At 45.2% G+C, this 21,544-nt stretch overlaps 1 protein-coding gene across 6 annotated transcripts in view; it reads right to left on the bottom strand.

The window, feature by feature from the left end:
- Positions 1-21,544, bottom strand: part of FHOD3 (formin homology 2 domain containing 3) — a 427,145-nt gene that overhangs the window by 32,604 nt on the left and 372,997 nt on the right. For all 6 annotated transcript variants that reach the window (XM_054583546.1, XM_054583548.1, XM_054583549.1 and 3 more), the window contains 2 exons: positions 11,160-11,318; positions 1,452-1,634 (listed from right to left, as the gene is read on the bottom strand). In XM_054583546.1, the coding sequence (XP_054439521.1) occupies positions 1,452-1,634; positions 11,160-11,318 (342 nt within the window). The remainder of the gene's footprint in view (positions 1-1,451; positions 1,635-11,159; positions 11,319-21,544) is intronic.

The raw sequence follows: 21,544 nt of genomic DNA, 5'->3' as shown, positions 1-21,544 counted from the left end.
GTCTCCCCGGAGACCCTGAATGGGTGCTTGTGGCTGACAGAGTTCATGTGGGGGTGATAAATCATCTGTCTTCCCCTTCTTCTGCCCATCTTCCAAGACCCTCATTCACGATCTTGCCCTTCTTTGATCTCCCCATGGCTGACTTCCATGACGCTCCTCCTTCACAGGTTCCTCTGGAATTGGGACCAGTTTTCTTCTTTGCCTTTCTCCTACCAGGCAGACGACACTGGACACTGTGGCCTCACTGACCCTGGACATCCCAGGCCTCCTGATCTCCCCTCTTGGCACTCTGGCCGGCCACCTCTTAGCCTGCTTACCTTCTAGAAGGCCACCACCCTTGCTATTCCCACGGCCTTCATAACTCCCACTCTCTCGGACTTGGGGTGAGTGCCCTGCGTCCTCATGGCCTCAGTCCCTTTCTGCCACCGTGTGATCCCCACTCCCATGTTCTTACTGAGCCTCTCCCTCGCCTGTATCCCAAAGCCAGAAGATTCAGCTTCATTCTCTCCAGCCCAGGTTTTGCCCTGCCTGCCCCCCACCAAACCTTGACTCAATTGTCTGTTTTTTCCCTGACATTACCCCACTTTGTTAAAGAAAGGCACCTACACATGTTGACTGGTTTTGTGACCAAGTCATGCCAAGTCACCTTAGCAGCCCCAGGTCTCTCCATCCCTGCTGCATTCCCACCTCAATCCAATTCAGCGGTTTCCTCCTGAAGCTCCCCAGACCCACTGCCGCATTTCTGGCCCTCAATATAGGACTGTGCCCTCTCTCTCCTTTGCAGAAAGAAGAAGGCCATGCAGCTCCCCAACCTGTGCTTTGAGTCCCAGCTAAGCTCACCTCCTGCTTACTGTCCACCTCTCCCCTTTCCTGTCCACTAGTTCCTTTTGCTCAGCTGGCATAATTACTCACTGCCCCAGGCCAGAGAAGACTCCTTTCTTCTGCTTTCTACTTGAGATGGGTCTCCTCCCTGTGCCTTTACTGCCAAGGCCCCTTTCCTTCCATTCTCCTCTCAACCTCTTGCAATCTCTCGACTTCTCCTGTCTTCAACTTTCTTCCAAGATATGCTCTCAAAGGGACCCACTTTGACCTGCCACTTGCCATAGTTGATGGCAGTTTAGATGATTATCACCAAGCGGATGGATTACACATCACTTCCTATACTGTGCTTCTTTTCTGTATTTTCCAAATTTTCTATAATGAGTGTAAAGTCAGGAAAAAATTAATAGTTTTTCTTTAAACCCACAATCACATGTCTGAGGCAGGTACCAGGCAGACACTTTAGAATGACGCTTCACTGGCAGGCTGCTGATCACTTAGTGCACACACAACCACACCGTGTTCAACTCAGACCCTCTCTTAAGAAGGACACTCTACCATGTCGCCAGTGCAAAATTGAGGTTCTCAACCCTGGGGATGTAGAACTGGCTGCCTGTCTTCCTATTGCTTACCTTTTCTGTAGTTTCATAATCCATTTTGAAGGCCCAGAGGTGGAGACGAGCTGAGAGCTCACTGATGGAGGAGAGCGTGAGGAGGAACTGTTCTGCGCTGCCCAGCGGTGCCTCGGGGTTGGCCAGCTGAGCCTCCTGGATTTTCTGCTTCTCTTCTTCTGTAGGGATCATGGTTAGAATTTTCTGGAAAGACAGGATGACATAGTATATGTTCTCTCTTAGTGATGGAACCTATCCCACTGCTTCAATGTTTCCAAATTCATATTGAAATTTTCCAACAGGTAGTAGTGATAGTCTGCTGTCAGTGTTCTTTCCATATATGGGTATTACAATGTTTAAACCAAATACACTTTAGGGAAAAGCCCCAGTACCATCTAAATTTACATTCATTTGTTTCAAACTTCCCTCCTTCCCTCTCTCTCCTTTAATCTGTTTCATAAGCAACTTGCCCCAAATGTTCTGGTTCTTGCACAAAAAGGACATTCCAGGCAAGAAATGAGGATGAAGGTGAGAGAAAGGTGAAAGAATAAGTAGAAGATTAGAGAACAGCTCCTTGTTCCCTAGGAAACAGAGTAAAACATGTCAGGAATATATGCTTTCTAGTACATCTCATGGAGTCATTTTAAAGCATACAAACATAAATCATTTTCAAAGATCTCAGATTGACTTCTACATAGGACATATTATAAATTTAAGTGTTTTAAATACTTTAACCAAATTTATATAGAAATGAAAACACTTTAAATAATATCAGATGCAAGTCTGATTGAGGAGAAATGAAGTTATTTATAAAGAGTAATACCTACCTACTAATAAAATAAAGTATATCTTTTTGTTTCTATTTGATTCTGGTTAAAGTCACTTGTGGAAGGCAGAGGAAGCAAAAACGCATCACAAGGATGATGATTCTTTCAGATTCAAATTCCTTACTGATGGCATTTTAATAAAACAATTCCCATCACGTGACACAGCACATACAACATTATTTAAGATATGGTGTCATCCTTTTTCTCTCATTTCATCTTCTGTAGCATCAGAGATTTGTGGCATACTTTTTGTGACTTGCATCGATTCATTGATTCTAAATGGCCTTGGTTACTGCTGGACATAGCAAGCACCTGGATAGCAACTGGGTGAGATGGAGCAGACACAGGCTACCCTGTCTGTTCCCACGAATGCAACTACATACCCTGGACGGCATGCATGGGGCAGATATTTGAAGACTCTACAGAACATAAACAGTGGCAGGTGGACTGCAGAAGAAGATTAGAACTGGAGGTTCAACTGAACAGGTAATGGATAAGTGACCATTTTTCTCTGGCATTCCACAGCCTGGGCATCGGAAGGCCCCGGGTAGCCTGAAACCCGGAACGAGGCATCAGGTGCAGACAGAGAGCTCTGACGAGAGGGTTAGGAAAGGGGTCTCCTAGCAGTGGCAGAAGGGGCGAGCAGGCACCTAAATCTGAGGGAGGGAACCTTCCTCTCCAATCAGTGATGTTACGGTCCCTTCTGCTTTTCTTCTCTCTGTCCTCTCTCGGCTGGGCTCCAGGCATGAGCATAGTTGCAGAAGGTGGAAGGCAAAGGGAGGTGGACTGAAGCCCCAGCTTTCAGCTGGAAGACCAGTGCCCAGGGCACTGGGAAGTATTAGGGAGATGATGGATAATGAAGAGCCTAGCAAAGTAAGCATATAAAGTTGCACAAGAACTTCTGGGCTCATCCCTGACATGCTCGTATGTGAATCTGACCTTAAACAGCACATCAAAGACTTGGAGACCTGAACTAGCCTTTGAAACTGAGCTGATGCTGGAACTACAGTCAGCAAGACGTAGGTCAGAACCTGTGGCCTGAACCCAAACAAAAAAGGGCTAGTTTTCAACTCTACATATGAAACCAGAGTTACCCTGATACAAGAACTAGACAAAGATGGTACAAGGAAAGAAAGCTAGAGACTAATATCACTGATGAAACTAGATGTAAATACAAAAATCCTTAACAATATATTTTAATATATATATAAATAAATGTCAGTATGTTAAGACATATTAACACATTACTATAGTTTACACAGCAACATAATAAAAATAATCACAAGGTTGGTTCAATATACAACAATGAATCAATATAATTAATCTACCAGATTACTAGTCTGAACAATTCATATAATTATTTCAATCAATACAAAAATTTTTTTTATAACATCCAATATCCATCCATTAAAAAAACAAAAAACAAAAAACTTCTCAGCAACCCATCAGCAGGAGAGATTTCCCACATCTGTTAAATGACATATATAAAAAAACCTCCAGCTCACATGCTTAGTGGTGACAGACCGAACATTTTCTCTCTAAGATTGGGACCAAGACAGGAGGCATTAAAAAAAAAAAGGCCATAGGAATGGAAAGGAAAACTTTAAACTGTTCTAATTGCACATGGTATAATTGTCTACATAGAAAATTGTGAGGAATCTAAAAAGACTATTAAAAATAGTTTAATAATGTTGTATGATATAAGATCAAAACACAGAAAAATCCATTTAATTCCTATATATTGATAATGAATAATTGCAAATTGAAATTTAAGAAAAATGCTATTTTCAATAAAATACTTAGGTATAAATCTAACAGACCACGCTGGGAAGCAGAAAATGCTGATGAAAATGATCAAAAAAGATCTAAATAAATGGGGGATATGCTGTATTCATGGGCAGCAGAGTCATATATTAATTTTCCCAAAACTGATCCATAAATTTGACTTAATTCCAATAAAAATGTCACCATGACTCTTTGTGTGTGTGTGTGTGTGGCTATAGACAAGCTAATTCTAAAAGTTACATGTCAAGGGAGATAAACCAAACTAACCATAACAATTTTGAAAAAGAACAGTCTTGGCCCTGGCCAGGAAGCTCAGTTGGTTAGAGCATCGTCTCGGTACACTGAAGTTATGGGTTCAATCCCTGGTCAGGGCACATGCAAGAAGCAACCAATGAATGCATCAGTAAGTGTAGAATGAAATTGTTTCTCATGCTCTCTCTCTCTCTAAAATCAATTTTAGACAAATTAAAAAAACAAAAACAACCTTGAAGGGGTCACACCACCTGACTTTAAAATCTACTATTAGCATATTAGTAATAAGACAGTGTGGTGTGGGCAATAGGACGTAGGGATCAATGGAACAAAACAGGGGGTCCAGAAATAGACTACACAAATATGGCCCACTGATCGTGACAAAGATGCAAAAGCAGTTCAAAGGAGAAAAAATAGTTTTCCAAAACATGGCTTTAGAACAATTGAAATTCTTATGCAAAAAAAGAAACTCAATTTAAACCTTACACTTTACACACGAATTAACTTAACAGAAATCACAGATCTAAAAGTAAAACATAACACTGCAAAACTTTCAGAAAGAAACATAGGAGAAAATCTTTGTAATCCACGTTAGGCAATGAACTCAGACATGAAACCAAAAAAGAACAGGTTGACAAACTGAACTTCATTCAAATTAAAAACTTTTTCTCTGTGCAAGTCACTGCTAAGAGAAGGAAAAGGCAAGTTACAGTTCCTCAAAAGGTTAAACAGAGAGTTACCATATGACCCAGCAATTCCATTTGTTAAGTTTTTACCCTAGAAAAAAATTAAAACTTACATCTGCACAAAAAATTGAACATGGATACTTGTAGCAGCTTTATCCATAATTCTAGAAATTGGCCCAAGCCCAAGAGTCTTCAACAGATGAATGAAGTGTACTCAACAACGAAAAGGGACAGACTCTAGGGACATACTAAAACCAGGATGCCTCTGAGAGACATCAACCAGGCTTGAGTGGAAGCAGCCAGTTACTCACTGCATGATTTCATTCAGGTGAAATTCTCCAAAAGAGAAAACCACAGTGAGGAGAATAGATCAGTGGTTACCAGGGGCCAGAGGTGAGCTGAGGGTGCGTCTAGAAAGGGGCAGCACAAGAGCAAATTTTGGTGGGGGGCGGGGGAGGGAAATGGGACTGTTCTGAATCTTGACTGCAGTCGCCATTGCATGAATTTATGCATCTTTTCAGTCTCTTAGAACTGTATACCCAAAAGTTTAATTTGACTCTATATTAATGCAAAAAATAAATACAATTTTTTTAAAAATTGGACCCATGACATCAAAATCAGCAAACCTGCAGGCGTTTACATGACTGTGCCTCAGGACATATGCGGCCGGGGCGGAAGCCATCTGCTTTGGAGGGAGTGCTATCAGGAGGGCTGCCTCGGTATTGCTTGTGTGCTCTGGGCTGCCGGCAGAGTGAGGTCACAGGAGGTTCGCCCTCAGGTACCGCCCCTTCCAGCATTGCCTTCATCATGGCCCCAGACACTGAGGTGACGCGAGTGGGATGTGAACATCGGGGCGATATTCAGCGACAGTGCTCGTTGCCCTCCCCTCCCACAGGCTCGCGCTTTGACCCCCACCTGACCACAAAGATGGCATCAGAAAACACCCCACCCAACCCAAGCACATGTCACTTCTTTGAAAACACCCAGGATTTGAACTCAACCCATTTTTAAAATTAAAACAAAAATGTGTATTTTAATTTTCTTCATGCTCAGTTTTCAGCATGTAGAAGAATTCCAAAATAAAAAAAAAAATTGTCAACACCTTTTCCCCTTCTTCAGAAGGCATTTTCCTGTCCTGATTTGAGTTGCCTTTTTTCCTTTGGGAAAGTAATCAGACACTCTTACTTTTGTTTTTCACTTTTCTGACTAATTTAAACCATTTGTTCAGTGTCGAAGATTTATGAGGTTGCCATCTGCCAGTTTGTTTTATTTTTTTTACACATCACTGACAATAAAAATAGCCATAAGACAGTGGAATGGCAGGTCAAAGCCGCCTCCTATGAGGTGAAGGCCATTTTTTTCCATGAGCAGATGAAAGGAGATGAACATGAGGGGGAACCTCTAATTTGCTCTTCTACCCTGTTGGGAGGTTTATGGGTGATTTTATGATCACCATTTGGTTCCACAGGGAGAAAAACATCAAACAAGACCACTACGCAATCATCTCAGTGTTTTTGCTTTTTATTTTCTCCCAGACGGTGTTTCTCCAGCACTTCTTTAAGTGTACTTGCTTTTGTATCTGAAAGCTGTATTTCAGAGAAAAACGCACATGTCTCACTTTTTATGGACCCAAATGTTCTGGGGCTTGACCATCTCATTCACCTGCAGATGAGACAGTACCGAGCAATTATTCTGCCTTTGTTAGTTTTGAACAGAACCCTGGCTACAGCCCTGGGTGAGAACCTAACACAAGGATCTGGGTGACAACAGCAGAGTTGAAGCTGTTAGAGGTGGGCCTTGTTTGTATACACATATTCTTATGAGATAATGGCTTTCTACTTAGGTGTTTATTCCCATGGACCTGGAGGGACCGTTTTTGTTTTTTGTTTCTTTAAACTTCTCAAGGTGTGCTGATAGTATCTTCTTTCATTTGTGGCTAGTCAGTGAAGCACACAGGGTGGAAATTACTGCATCAAACTTGCAGGTGAAGTGACTTGTCTGAAGCGAGGCTGGGTCAACCCAGGGTCAACTCCTAGTTCCCAGCCCCAGCTCCACAGTTCACAGCAATTCAACCAAAAACGCAAAGTGACCAGTACAGGGAACACGCCCAACCATCAGGACACTCTGGTTCCCGGGCACTGCCGACCAATTGCGGTGCCTGAGCTCAGGCTCACCTGGGTGTGCCCAGCACCCACTAGGGCCCCTGTGGACAGCGTGGTGTAGTGCAAAGTGCCCAAAAAGGTGCCATAGTTCTGTACCTGTGGCCAAAGGGAACTTCTGTCTCTAGGATGATGATAAGTCTGGAAGCCAACTGGGCCAAGTTAAATGTCATTTGGGACCATTCAATGGTGCTACTCTCTTGAATAGACACAGACAATAAAAATCAGAAAAGCACGAAAAAAAGGGAAACCTCTTCATACTTCCATTTGTGATACTTTAAAGATATCATACTTGGGAAAATATCATTAATACTACTAGAAATGGCCCCAAATAAATGTTTAATCTTCTCACGAAAAACTACTCCCTTAATCAAGTTAGTTAATTACTTCCTCAGGTTTACACAACAAACCGGATGCATACCATTGGGTTGCTAAGCAAAGCCACAGGATGTCATTTAATACATCCTAATCACATTTAGGTACACAGAGGTTTCAAATGGCCCTATTAAGCTGTGGTGCCATGCTCCAGTTGCCTGCGTCCCAGAAGCAGACAGTTTGGCAAAAGGCTCTTGCGTGCAAGCCTGAAATCCTATTAGTAAAGATCTGTAAGGACACAGCTTCCATCTCTTCTCAGTCCTGACTTAATTGTTGAATAACAAGCCTAGAGAATAAACTCTGGGTAACCGGCTTAGCACACGGATGCAGACCACGCATGCCCCTTGGGTCTCAGATCAGTGATCAGAGACAGCAGGTAATGCGGGACAGTGCCTGGGTTCTCCAAGAGAACTGGTGTTTGCTGGACTCTTCTCAGCCATGACTGACAACAGTTAAACACACACACACACACACACACACACACACACACACACACACTCTCTCTCTCTCTCTCTCTCTCTCTCTCTCTCTCTCTCTCTCTCTCTCTCTCTCTCTGCATTCACACAGACAGCCTTAAATCAGGAGTTCTCAGTCCAGGTGATTTTGTTCCCAGGAAACATTTGACAAAGTCTGGAGACATTTTTGATTGTCACCACTGGGGTGGTACTACTGGCTTGTGGCTAGAGGTCAGGGATGTTGCTCAACATCCCACAAGGTGCAGGGCAGCTCGTACAATCAAGAAATGCCCAGCCCAGAATGCCAACGGTGTCATTGGTGAGAAACCCTGCTTTAGATGAAAACTGTGGTAAAAATGTGTAACCTTGTGTTGTTGTGACTAAATGTGGATTTGCTGAGGTCTCATGACACAATAAACTCTCAGTAAAGGCTTACAGTGTTTTCTACCGCTCGGCCTTCTTGCTTTGTACCAGTCCATGCATCAGCTCCTCCCGGGGGAAAACAACAGGCAGGGCTGTGAGGTGGACTGTGTGGTCTCAGGAGCCTTCTAACTCCTCATTCAGGTTCCTCCTCCTTTTTTTGGCATCCGTGGGCCCTCCCAGGCCAGCCATCCCCAAGGCCACGCTCTGCACTATAGACTCAGAGTCTAGAGCTCATATTTCAGCTTGACCTCTCACTAGCTTGTGAACTTGGGCACAGACTAAAGTTGGGACTCACTCTCTTTAAGATGGGAAACATAATAGTATGTGCCTAATAAGGTTCTGATGAGCATCTGTGTAAAGCACCTACCTGTGCCTGGCCCACAGGAAGAAACCTATGGAAGTCAGGCTTTGCACTATGTTGCTATTCCTACATCCATCATCATTACTGTTGCTATCATTAGTCCTTCCTGGATCAAAAAGGTGCTCAGCTGGAAACCAGTCAGAAAGGGAAAAGAAATTTGATTCATTCTAAAATCTAAGTAACCTATTGTATCTGAAACTTTCCCCACCCAGGGAGATCTACGGTTCAGGAAAGAACAAAGGCAAAGCCCAAAGGAATCAATCTCTCCTAACGGACTTTCAAGTTCTCTGAACAAGAAGGAGAAATGTTTAAAGGAGGAAGTTGTCATTTTTCCCCTTTAAATCAGGCTGGCTCTGGCTGCATTTGAAGCCTCTCTTTATGTGAATCTGAAGCTTTTGCCATCTCTGAAAGTCACGGATATGTAAATAGGATGATCAGAACGTGGGCCAGGGCCACCACACTGCCTGTCCTAGACGGAAGACTCTGCACTTGGTCTGTGCAGGCTGGCAGCTCCCACCGGCTTAATGGCAAGCCAATGCCCTTCTCCTGCCTTCTCTGGGGGTCCCAGGGTGGGGCAGCCTCACCCTGGGGCCTGGCCAGCCCCTTCTTCCTTCTGGCAGCGTCCCTGTCTGCATGTACCTGCTGGCACCGGCTTTTTCCTTTAGAGCCCCTGCCCCAGTCGGCCATGGGCCCTCATTCCCTGCCTGCCCAGCTGGATATGTTGACCTGCTCTGCTGCCTGGCCTGACTCTATGGCTTAGGGCTCAACTTCCTCTCCAGCCAGAAGGAAATGCATTTCAATCCTTGTCCTTGCTCCTCGGGACAGGATGTGTGTGTGTTTCTCAGAGTGGAGCTGCTTAGGCCTGCATTTGGTTTCCGAGGGTTGCCATAACCACCCGCTGGGTGGTTTACAACAACTGAAATGTATTCTCTCACAGTTTGAAAGACTACAGGTCTGCTATCAAGGGATTGGCAGGGCCATGTTCTGTCTAAAGGCTCTAGGGGAGGATGTTGTCTTGACTCTCTCTAGTGTCTGGTGGTTGCGGGCAATCCTTGATGTTCCTTGACTTGTAAACACATCACTCCAGGCTCTGCTTCTGCCACCCCATGTTCTGCGAGTCTCCCTGAATGTTTTCTGTCTTCACATGGCATTCTCTTCTCTGTGTCTATGTCCAAATTTCCCTCTTATAAGGATATCAGTCACTGGAGTAGGGCCCACCCTAATCCAGTATGACTTTATCTTAACTTGATCACATCTGCAAAGAGTATATCCAAATATGGTCAGATTCTGAGGTTCTGGATGGGCATGGATTTTGAAGGGACACTGTCCAGCCCAGTACAAACCTCTAAGAACACTGTGTTTCCTGTGGAGGCCCCTTCTTTTCAGAGCACAGAGGCATGCCCGCCCAGCTGGGTTCAGATGCTACCACATGCCCCACTGCTCCCTCCCTGACTCAGGGCCAGGGTCAGATCTGGCACCGAGCTCACGTCTGACTCTTTTGTCAAGGGCTTGCTTTCCCTCACTGTAGGCAGTCCTCATTTGTTTCCTCTACTCTCAAGTCTTACATAATTATGACTATGTATGAATGAACCCCAACTATGGAAGAATATTAAAGAAATCCAGAGCCTCTTGCTACGAGAAGGATGAGGTGGGTGTCACCTAATGCTATGACGCAGTGTCCTACCCCCGCTCTGACCCAGTGGGCCCCAGGCTCTATCACTCGTCTGCAGAAATCTGTGAGCTGGGCCATTGGCTCTACTCACTCTGCTTCCATGATCAGAATAAGAGATTTAACTTGGGGCAAACTGGCAGCAGCTCATAGAGAAGGGAGAACAGGTCCTGGTGAAAGAGCACTGAACCCTGCCGAGCAGAGCAGCTGAGCTGTGGCTCCAGCAAGGCCACCTACCAGTCATGTAGTCACAGCCAAGTCACCCAACCTCTCTCCGCCTGCACCATGCAGATCAAGAAATATGGAAGATTCAGTTGGCAAATGAAATATATCTCTATGTACCCAATCGAGTGCAGAGAGAGAAACCAAGTCACTTACATGGATATGAGCACTCATGGAAAACCTTACTTTTGGAACCGCTCGCATTTGATTTGAAGTGATGTGAATTTAGAGCCGAACATCCTCCCCTAAGGAGGTTATAATATTCTTCCATGTACGGTCAGAAGGAAGTGCATGAATGAACAAGAGTGAGGATCTCTGAGCTTCATAGGTAAAAAGGGACTTCCCCAGGCCCCCAGAAGTTTTAAAAAATGTGAGAATTATTAACGTTATTCAGAGTCTGGCTGAGCAGAAAAATGACAAGCCACCCTACAGAGAAAGTCATAATGAACACAGTAATGCTTTACATATGTGACTCATTACAGAACACACATAATGCTTGATAGAGCTCCTCTTACCTCAATTCCTTCTTTGTTTAAGGCATATTCGTCAAAATTCAAAATGGCTATCTTAATCGTTCTTGGAGGGGGCAGTACTGTCAGCCCAATATTAATAGCATTGCTCCTCTTGGAATCCAGGACGATGATCTCTTGCCTTTTTCCATCTGCAGCGGTTTTCTTGGTGACAAAAAAGGAGAATCCAAGATTAATGCATCATCTTTGGTCCTTTCTGTGTTTCATTATTAAGAGCAAAGTCACTACTTATTTAGAGATGAAAACAAGTGGCCCCGATTCAGCTCGGGAAGGACTGGCTACTGCTCAGCACAGAAAAAAAGAGATCAGGGATTAGCTCTGAGAAACCGCCAAGCACAGGTCAGCAATGGAACTTTACAAGTCAGACACATTACAAAATAAAATTGATTTTCCTTCAATTGGGAAAACTGTGATATTTTGCAAGAAAGAAAAAAATTAGTTGTTTTTTTTTTCCATAGACGCCGTGGAAACAAAACTGAAACCTCTCAGAGCTCCCTTCCAGTGGTCTGCCAGGTGTTGGAGTGTGCTCTGGTTGGCCCTCATGCATACGTCATGATCCTGGAGATGGAGACAGTCGGTACACATGCCAGGAAGACAGGAGTGACGCGGACAATCTGCTGCCACTGGCTGGTCAGTCCCTATGGACCCCTGGTCTTGTTGTTGCAGGGGCTCCTCCCACCATTCAAGCCGCCCCCCGCCCCGGGCCTCTTATCCCAGAGCACCTGCCACACTCAGACACCTGGGCAGTTGCCACTGGTGAATGAGGAGGGACCTGTGGAGGAAGGAAAACCAAAGAGCATGTGCTGGTGAAGAAGAATGAGGGACAAATGGCCTAGAGGCCAAGGAGAGGAACAGGGGACAGGTGTTCTGGTGTCCTCATAGAGCCCTGTGTGTGAGGCACTGAGCCAACACCTGACCCGAGATGAGACGACAAGGCTTCAGCTTCCTCCCTGAGCTCTTGGGAAGTTAGGGGCAAGTGGTCATGGGGACAAGAGGAGGAGGTCTGGCTCAGCAAGCTCCCTGACCGGGTTCAGGGTTCCCTTCAGGTAAACAGAGCTGGGAGTGTGACTATTTTTATTCAGGTAACAAGCCTATATGACAATGATGAATTAGGCACCATGGACCTCCTGAAGGAGAAGGGTGGGGTGTGTTCCCAAGGCGAGGGGGCTCAGCAGTGGGGTAATTAACTCATCTAGTATATGGAGGGGCAGGGTCTGAAGGAGCTGACACTTGAGCTGGGCCCTAAAGAACGTCTAGGATCTAGTCGGGAGCTGGGGAGAGAAAATAAGGAGGTAGGAAGTGGCTTTATCGAGCCTGCTGGGAATTGCCAGAGAAGTATGAAGCAGAGAAGTTTGGTGGGGGTGGGGCGCATCCGGGGGCGCTGGAGCCAGCCGCTCTGACTCCACTGCAGGACTGCAGGCAGGCCCCGGCAGAGCGGCTGGAGGCGCGGAGGCCCCCCCTGCTGGCTGGGCCTGGGCGCAGCTGAGCTGCCTGGAGAAGCTGACCTGCTGCGGCATGAGAGGCTGGAAGCTGGCAAGGAGAAATGGACCATGGCCCCTTAAGTCCTACCGAGCCCTTCCAAACTCAATTACTAAAATTCTATTTTAGATCCTCAAATATGCATTTGGGAATAAATTAAAATTTCTTCACGAGGAAAATAATTGAAAGCATCCCAGCTGTTCTGGGGCCTGGTGGCCAGGAGGAGCAATTCTGTGGGTGTGGCCATCAGCACTGAACAAGAGGCTTCCTGGGCTATGCGGCATCCGGAAGCATCCCCATTCTGCAGGGCAAGCTTGTCTTCTATTTACTTAACCAAATAAGCCTATGGGGAACCCCTGAAATTTAAACATAATTAAAACTATTATTTTGAGTGTGAAATCCTAAGGATTGAGAAAAGGTTTGACAGAATGCTAACTGTAGGCAATGAAGAGGGGTATTATGATTTGCAATACCCACGTTGGGATGCTGGGGTGCTCACCCATCCAAGCACTGCAGGGTACCTACCTGACATCCCTTCCCGTCTTCCCTGCTCACCAATAGGACCTTGATTTTCTCAGGTTGGCAGTGTGTCAGTTACATCAGTCATCTCACTGGACCTTTTGCGGCTAAAGCTGGCCCTGTAACTTAGTTCTGGCTTTTGTTTTTCTGATTAAAAAGGGATAGACCCAGAGGGTCATGCCTTTTGCCCTTCCCCCTCCTTCCTGCCTAGAGTGAGGTCGTGAGGCCTGGAGAGGAAGTATAAGGTTTGAAGCCACATAAGGATGGCAGCACGGAAGACGGAGGAGCCTGGGGCCTGGCACTAAGAGGCAGCTACCCAGATCCAGGCCCCGTGGAGGGGACATTCACTGGAAGGCAGGGATTCCCTAGGAATCGTTGGCCCTTAGCCCCTCACCTAAGAGCCTGGAGAGATGCCTTGGCAGGCCCAGCCCAATCACAGCCTTTGTGCAAATGAGGAAAAGATGCCCTGCTCTGGGGAGAGACAGCCCGACAGCAAACAGCTTGAGAAAAAAGCACCCCTCGGATTTCAGCCCTTCCCCTTCAGCCAGTGTCCATGTGCAAAACTACAGGCACAGACCTATATAGTGGCTCTGAGCCTGACATAGCCTGGTCCCCGTTCTCAAGAGAATTCAGTTTATACCCTGGACACACCCACACAGTCCCCTGTAAGTCAGGGAGAAGCCTCCAAGCATCCTGAGATAATGGAGACTCTAAACATTGTCAGAGTACTTCCACCCCCTTCGTGAAGGAATAAGAATTAATGTCTGAAACTGAATTATTTGATCTCTGGATTTTATCCAGGAAGTGTTTTAAATGCTGTTCTTCATAATTCAAACAGATTCCCCTGGACGCTATTGAGTGCCTTGGGGTCCATTTTTCCTGAGATACGGTAGTGGGTCACGTAGGGCTGTCCAGCTCCCTCACCCCTCTCCCGCCCTCCAGCAATAACCTAGAGAAGCACCTGCAAGACCAAAGTTCTCTGTGCCCGGGAGCACGTGTCCATGCCTAAGGACATCAGTTCTGATCCATTTCAATCATCTTTTTGGGTTCAAAGTCCTAGATCAGCAAGTGTGACTATATCCTTCACTATATCCTTCACGTGGTCCTGTGACAGAGTAACTGTCATCCATCCTCTTCCTCAAAGCCTCTCCTGCCCACCTATTCTTCTGTTCTCACCACCTGCACCCTGAGCCTCACCCCTGGTGCCCAGCTTCCCGCCACCAGCCTCCTGCTTCTAGCATCTTCTCCTCCCCAATCCACCCATCACGCTCTTGCTAACACTCTTTCTCTGTCACCCGGCTCCTTATTGCACTTCTTTGATCAGGAAGTCAGTGATTGTTCATTGTTTGAAGACAGAAAAATAAAAAACTGGTTGATGTTGCAAAGAGGATATAAAACAGAAATGAAAGAAGAAAGAGTGGTCCTTGTGAAGAAGATTAGGAAATGTTAAATGCCCTACTAAAGGCATTTAGAACAAAAGGGTAAGGTGATGGGACAAAGGTGGAGCAGGACTTGGGCAGATGAAGGAGGCATAACTTCTGGGCAGGAAATTGGAAAGTTGTTCTGCATTTGATAGGATACCAGACACATCCTCAAAAGCAACACCCAAATGAAGAAGCAAGAGACCAAAACCTCTTGACATATCAATATAGGGCCTACCTGTAGGAAATGACAACATTGTCTTGAGAGTAACAAAAGATGTGAATAAATGACAATAGACTTCCTGGATGGGAAGTCTAAATGTTATAAGGAGGCTCATTATCTCTCACTTAATAACACATTTAAATTATCTCTAATGAAAATCCAACAAGATTTGTCTTTGGAATTAAAAAATATTCCCAAGTTACTATGAAAGGCTACATGTATAAAAAATTGATAGAGTTACATGTAATGTTTACTCAATTAGCTATAAAAAACATTATAAAACTGATATAACTAAAATGTATGGCACCAGAATAGCTATAATGGTAGGACAGAATAGAATGATAGAACAAAAAAAGCTCTTATACAATGGTCCAGGGTATTCCAACAAAGACACCAAGATTATTGAGTCACAATTAATTATGAAAGCCTGATTTCTAATATGGAACTAAAGAAAGTAACTTGAAGTCAAAAAAAAGCAATATGATATGTAAACATCATGACACACTGGATTGACTGACATCTTCGTTCTTCAGAAGAGAAAAAGCAAGAGTACAGGCTTGGATAAGTTTGATGGGAGTCCATCATAGCCTCTTGGCTGACTGGAGACTCAAGACGTTGTTAGTGATGGTCCATGACAGCAAACCCTGAGGAGAAGAGGCCAAGTCTTCCAACAATCTCTTTCTGATTGGCTGAGTGTGTCTGCATATGTATTGGGCTGTTGGCTCTCTTTGATATAGATCCCATTTCCCTAACTGGGTATTTCCTGAGTGTCTGTGAGGTGCCTACTCCTGAGTGGGGCCATTTTCATGAACAAGGACTAAGAAATGCATAGCTGTGGAGGGCCAGGAAGCCCACAACACCAATGGCCAGTCCTGGGGCAACAGGAAATAAGGGTTACTGTCTTAAGTCTTTGACAAAAGGTCAAAGAGCCAAACTCTCTGCCCTCTTCCTCAGTGAGCCCCAAGAACTACTAGGGAAGAAAGAGTGTTGGAAGGAGGCTCCTGTGGGCCCAGCCTCCAGGCACCAGATTCTAGGCTAGCAGTTGGCTGGGAGTGAAAATGGGAACAACTGTCTCTGGGGTGAGATTGTCACCCCAGCAAAAGAGTACAGGAGAGGCTATGTGGGGAAGACCTCTGTGGAGCTGCTCCTGAACATGCCACTTTTCCACACATGTCCAGAAATGTTCAAGAGAAAAGAAGAACTCACTTCCTTAAGGAGGTTGGGGCGGGAGGGACCCTGGGAAGAATCCAGGCTCTGGTTTTGCTTCTACAAAGCCTAGTCTATGTGAACTCCCGAGCAGCATGAGGTCACAGCCCCTGGCATGTAGCACAGCCCTCCTCTGGAGCTCCAACAATCAGGGAGCCTCTGGGATACTCGTCATTACCCTTCCAGAAATATTGTCTCTGGAGAAAAGCTGCAGGCTTGGATGCCATGTAGGACTTCTGTTTGGTTTCGTTCTTGACTCAGCCAAGGGGACTGCAGGGAGAGGGGACGTGGGTGTGGACAGCCAAAGTGGTGAGAGAAAGAGGTTACCTTCGGCAGACAGGGACACCGTCAGTGACCACAGAGAGAGAAGGGGCAGGAAGCGGGGCACCAAGGCAATTCGACATCTTTCTCCCAAGCTGCCTCAGAGCACTGAGGGTCCAGCATCCAGGAAGACAGAAGTGGGCCCCTTTCTAGGAGAAGACTTCAAATAGGCAGCACCCTAGGCCACAAGATTTACAGGATTTCAGAGAAGCACAGAGGAGGTAGTCAATTTCTGTAGCGATTGCTGGCATCCACAGTGCAGGGGAAGGGCTGGGACTGTTCTCTGCAGCCCTCAGGTCACCTGGTGGTCAACTTTCTGGGTTGGGGTCTACTCTCCAGAATCAACACGCTCTAAAAGGTAGGGCCCTGCAAACAGCTATTCCAATGGGCAGAAAGTTGCACACAATAATGGAAATATTTTCTGGAACAGTTAAGCCAGACACTTAAGTCCACCTGGGGAGTCTTCATGCTACACCAATCTTTGATGCAGAGATGGATGACTATATGCCTTACAGGGAGGGGGAAGGAAGTCAGGTTTTTGGAAAGAACACAGTACTGCCTCCAAGAATGAGTATTTGAGAATGTGCAAGTAAAGAAAAACTTCATTCTGAATGGTTATTGGGGGAGGGTGACCACCATGTAAGAGTGATCACAACCTGATTTGATTTACATCCTGGGGAAAAGGAAAAGGACCATCATTCCCCCTCATAATCATTCAGTTTGAGAAAAAAGAAGGGTGAGCATTCAGTTAGAAGAGGGAGGAAAGGAAAATTTAAATGCTAAATAGTAGTCACGCTTAGAGACTAACCTAAAATCTCACATTGGAATCTCAGGAAAGCCATATGCCAAAGGTTAAGACAATCAATAGTATAAGCAATGATAGGCCTGTGAACACATCTACTTGGCTCCGTGCAGCGCGCTCGCCCCTGTTGCACTAGATGCACTCAATAGCCCCAGGAGGTCAGGCATAAGGGATCAGGCCTGGTTTCTCCCCTGCCCCACCCCCTAGGGAAAAGCAGACTCAGAGAAGTTGACAGACTTGCTCAAGGTCACACAGTTAGAGGCAGAGTCCAGACAAATGAAATTTAAAATTTCAATAGCAAAGCATAGACGTCACTGGGGGTGGGGTAGGGAGACACAGTCTTTTAAAATGGCAAGAATAGAAAATCCCCAAGAGAAGAGTATGAGGACATGTTCAGAGATGAACTTAAAATTCCTGGGATGAAATGGAATCCAGGGACCATGTAGACAGACTTGAGATCCCTGAAAGGTAACAGAAAATATCTGGAGAAGCAAATCACCCAGGGGGGGTCTACTGGGGTGTGACCCATTCATGGCTTTGTGACCTTGGCAAGTCACTGAACATCTCTGTGCCTCAGATTCTCCTGCAAGTTTGTTGTGAGGATGAAATAAGACAATGGATGTGAAGCAGTGAGAACAATGCCTGGCCCATGGTAAACACTACTGAAGTGTCTGCTAAGTCAGTTGGAATAAAATTACTGGTATTAATATGTGTAAAGTGCTTATGACAACTCCTGGATCACAGTGCTTTCTGAGAATTAGCTCTTAGCTATGTTCACCACCAGTGACTCCTTTTTATCATTTTTATTCTACTAACAATGCATTTTAAAAGTATGTGGTCGATCGATGTATATTTTTCATAATTAATGCGTCCACCACACTCACTGGTCAAAGGCACCTACATACACAGTAATGGCAGATCAGATCGGTGTCCCCACCCTGAACAGGGGAAAGGGGGGAGACTTGGTACTCAATTGAGCCTGCAGAGTGGCTTCCCAGGCCCTGGACGGCATGAGGCTTTGTGAATGGCTGACAATGGCTTGTGGATGCTTATGAGAGTCTATGCAGGCCCCCAAACACATGGAACCCTGGAATGGGAAACAGATGTAAAAAAATGAGCATGTCTTTGGTAGAACTGAAGATCTCCTCCCAAAGAGAATGTCTTAGTTTCTGTTTTTAACGAGGAGAATATCCTGGTGATTTCTATATGCCCAGTTCTCTTCTGAGGCTGACAGGCTGGCCTCCAGGACTAATGGTACGGGGAGTTCTGGACCGAGATCAGGCGATTCTCCTTCTTTGCTAGGAGACATGTCTCCCCCATGACTGATGGCAGAATGGCAAACATGAACTAACTGTGGAAACTCAACATCATTTATCTGAGGTGGAAACAGGTCTGATCAACCCACCGACACTCTGTGAAGGAAAACCAGAAAATGTAGTTTATTTAGAGCAGTGCTTTACAACTTGGGGTACACAAGAGAATTCCAAGGAGTACCTTTAAAAGCTTTATGACTTGGGGTACATAAGAGAACCCCTAGGGGTATCTTTAAGTCACAGTGATACTTGGGGTACTCTCCTCAGAGATCCTGGGCTCTTCAGTCTGGGGTGGGGTGCAGGGGTCACAGATGTTTAGAAGATCTCTCCTGCAACTAGACTCTCTGACTTGGACTTTCAAAAGTCTAAAAGGCTTTGAGGCAGGATTGTTAGGTGAGTAGAAAGTTGTTCTTTCAAGAAAACAAAACAATTTAAAAGTAGGAAACACAAGGCAGGAGTAAGAGAAAATTTCTCAGAATAGGAAAACAGTAACAGGGTCCTCGTCTAGTTTTTATGAATGAAGTGGGATAAAGTTCTCACGGCTATCCACAGCGCAGGAAGTTTTTATCGATGTTGAAATGAGCCTGCTGTGCCCAACAAATGCCAAGCTCCCCCTCCCAGCTCCCCCCCCCCCCCCCGCCCAGTGCTGGGAGCTGCGCTGTCCGGGCCTCCCACACACAGTGGTAACGCATGCAGCTCGGAGGCTCTGGGGCTGGGTGCGGCCGACCCCAAAGACACAGTCACGCAGTCTGCCACAGCTAACACCACACAACCAAATCATGGAGGTGGTTCTTGAAAATAGAACAGAAACCCTGCTCCACCAGTCCTGGGGCTTCTACCTGAAGCACAGAATGATAAGGAGCACCCAGATCCAGAGAAGGGCCACTGCGAAGGCTGAAGGCTGCAACGTGCTCAGGAGGGGACAGAATGATATGAGAAGAGTGAGGAGGCGGCCGTGATCAAAGCTCGCGGAGGCATATGTGGCCTGGGCAGGTAAACAGGGCTTATTTTCCAGATGTTCTTGAAATGCTGCCACAAAGGATCACCCTTTTGAATTTTTAGAGAGTAATTTGACAATAAATTTAAAAAATGCAGCCTTTAAAAGTAGCTCTTCAGCACACAGACCTTGTCACCCCAGAGGGTGCTGTAACTGAAAATAGAAACCGGCTAAGGACACGATTTATGAAGAGGGCTCTGTGAGTCTTGGAGAACACCGCTTCCATGAAAGGCCACTGGCTTCTCTAAATGCTTCGCAACATCACTGTCACAGGCCCTGGTCTGGCTCAGAAAGACACCGGCTCTAGAAATGGCATCTCATGCCTCACGCTCTCCTAACTGCCAAAAGCCTGACACCACTGTGTATTTTCAAACTGTTTGCTGAGACAATGATAATGACAATGATGCCATGATACAGATGTCAGAAAGATGTGACAATGTTGGAATTTTCCTAAGTTTTGTAACAAGAGAGCAGACACAGGGAAGCATTAGGCAAAAAACAATACAATGACAACAAAAAACCCACTAAGTCTAAACAAAGGCTGAAACACCTTTTAGTTAGGAATAACGTTTCTGAGGAGCTGCCACAATAGGTTTTCTTTAGGCTTCTTTTTTTTTTTTTTCAGTCCTCATCCAAGGGTATGTTTATTGGTTTTAGAGGGCGGCAGGGGGGTGGGGGAGGAGAGACATTGATTAGTTGCTTCCTATACATACCCAGACCAGGGACTGAACTTGCCACCTAGGTATGTGCCATGACCTGAGATCGAACCCTCAACATTTTGGTGTATGGGACAATGCTCCAACCAACTGAGCCACCTGGCCAGGACAGGCTTGCCTTATTCTTAAGTTTAGGAGAAAAAGTATTAATTTCCCATACTTGCCCTTTGAGTCTTGTATAGCAGAGGCCAACTGTAAAACACTTATATTTCCAATGTTAATGTAGTTTATCTAGTACCCAAACCTGGACAGCATCATCTGTGAATTTTCTTAAAATGTCACAGCTAGCAGATTCTGATATATTTAAGAATCTTCAGGTAAATAAAGTTGAACAAATTTTTCCAGATCCATTCTAGAGCCCCCTCTCCAAGATAAACCTAACGAGCCCAAGGTAAGACAACGCTGAGTCCCCAAGGGAAAGCCAAGTCTCCTTCTTCATTCTGGTCTCCTATTCCACCCCACACCTGTCTTGGTCTGTCTGTAACTTGGGATATAAAAGCTCCCTTTGGAAGCAGGAGGGACTTTGCTGCCCTTGATTAGGCATACAGGTTACAAGGACACTTCCTAGGGCTCCTCAGGATGATGCCAACTTCATGGAGGGTAAGTCCCCAGACACCCAAGGGCTTTCTGCCCTTATATCTTTCTCCGGGGTCACTTTTTCTCCTCTGTGGTTCTCTGCATCTTAGACCAACAGTAGGAACACAACGTGATGAAATTTAGCACAGAATTTCTGTCTTTCTTCACAAAAGCATAATTAAAGTCATCTTACTAAAAAACTATATATATTTCCTCCTGAGAGAGAGGAAAGTAGATCCAGTTCCAGAAACTGTTTGGAAAGGAAACCAAAAAGCACGTCTTTTTGTTCTTATCATTTCCATTAAGTGGTGACCTAGCCTTGGCTCCAGCACATGAATCTTTGTTTGGGGATGACTAGGATGCTGATAACCATGACCTGTTATGACTCTGGTCTCATGTAAGTTTTCTGCCGGAAACTAAAACAGATTCCCTTTGCTTTGTGCTGTCTTGTAAAATCGACTTCATTTTATTTTTGTTACACTCTATTGTGTTTAATGAAAAACTTCTCATGAGCCAGAATTCGGAAGTGGCTGCTTACAGCTGTGTTTCATAAAAATCACAGTCATGGATTAGAAACAGAAGTAAGATTGGTTATATTTGCAGTGCTAACATACACATAATGGATTGAACTTTCCAATGTATTATGTTTTAATCCTAATTTGCATTCTCACCTTCGTAATATTTGTAAATTAGTCCCTGCTCACATTTCCTCTCTCCCAAAAACAAAGGTATGGGCTCCTAGGTCTTGTTGTGGAAAATTCTAGAACTGGTTTGATAAGCTGTTTAATATACTACTT

This window comes from Pteronotus mesoamericanus, unplaced genomic scaffold (genome assembly GCF_021234165.1).
Source record: "Pteronotus mesoamericanus isolate MK-2021 breed Mesoamerican mustached bat unplaced genomic scaffold, CSHL_Meso_final contig_74, whole genome shotgun sequence".
NCBI classification, from domain to species: Eukaryota; Metazoa; Chordata; class Mammalia; order Chiroptera; family Mormoopidae; genus Pteronotus; species Pteronotus mesoamericanus.
This window is presented reverse-complemented; position numbering and strand designations above follow the sequence as displayed.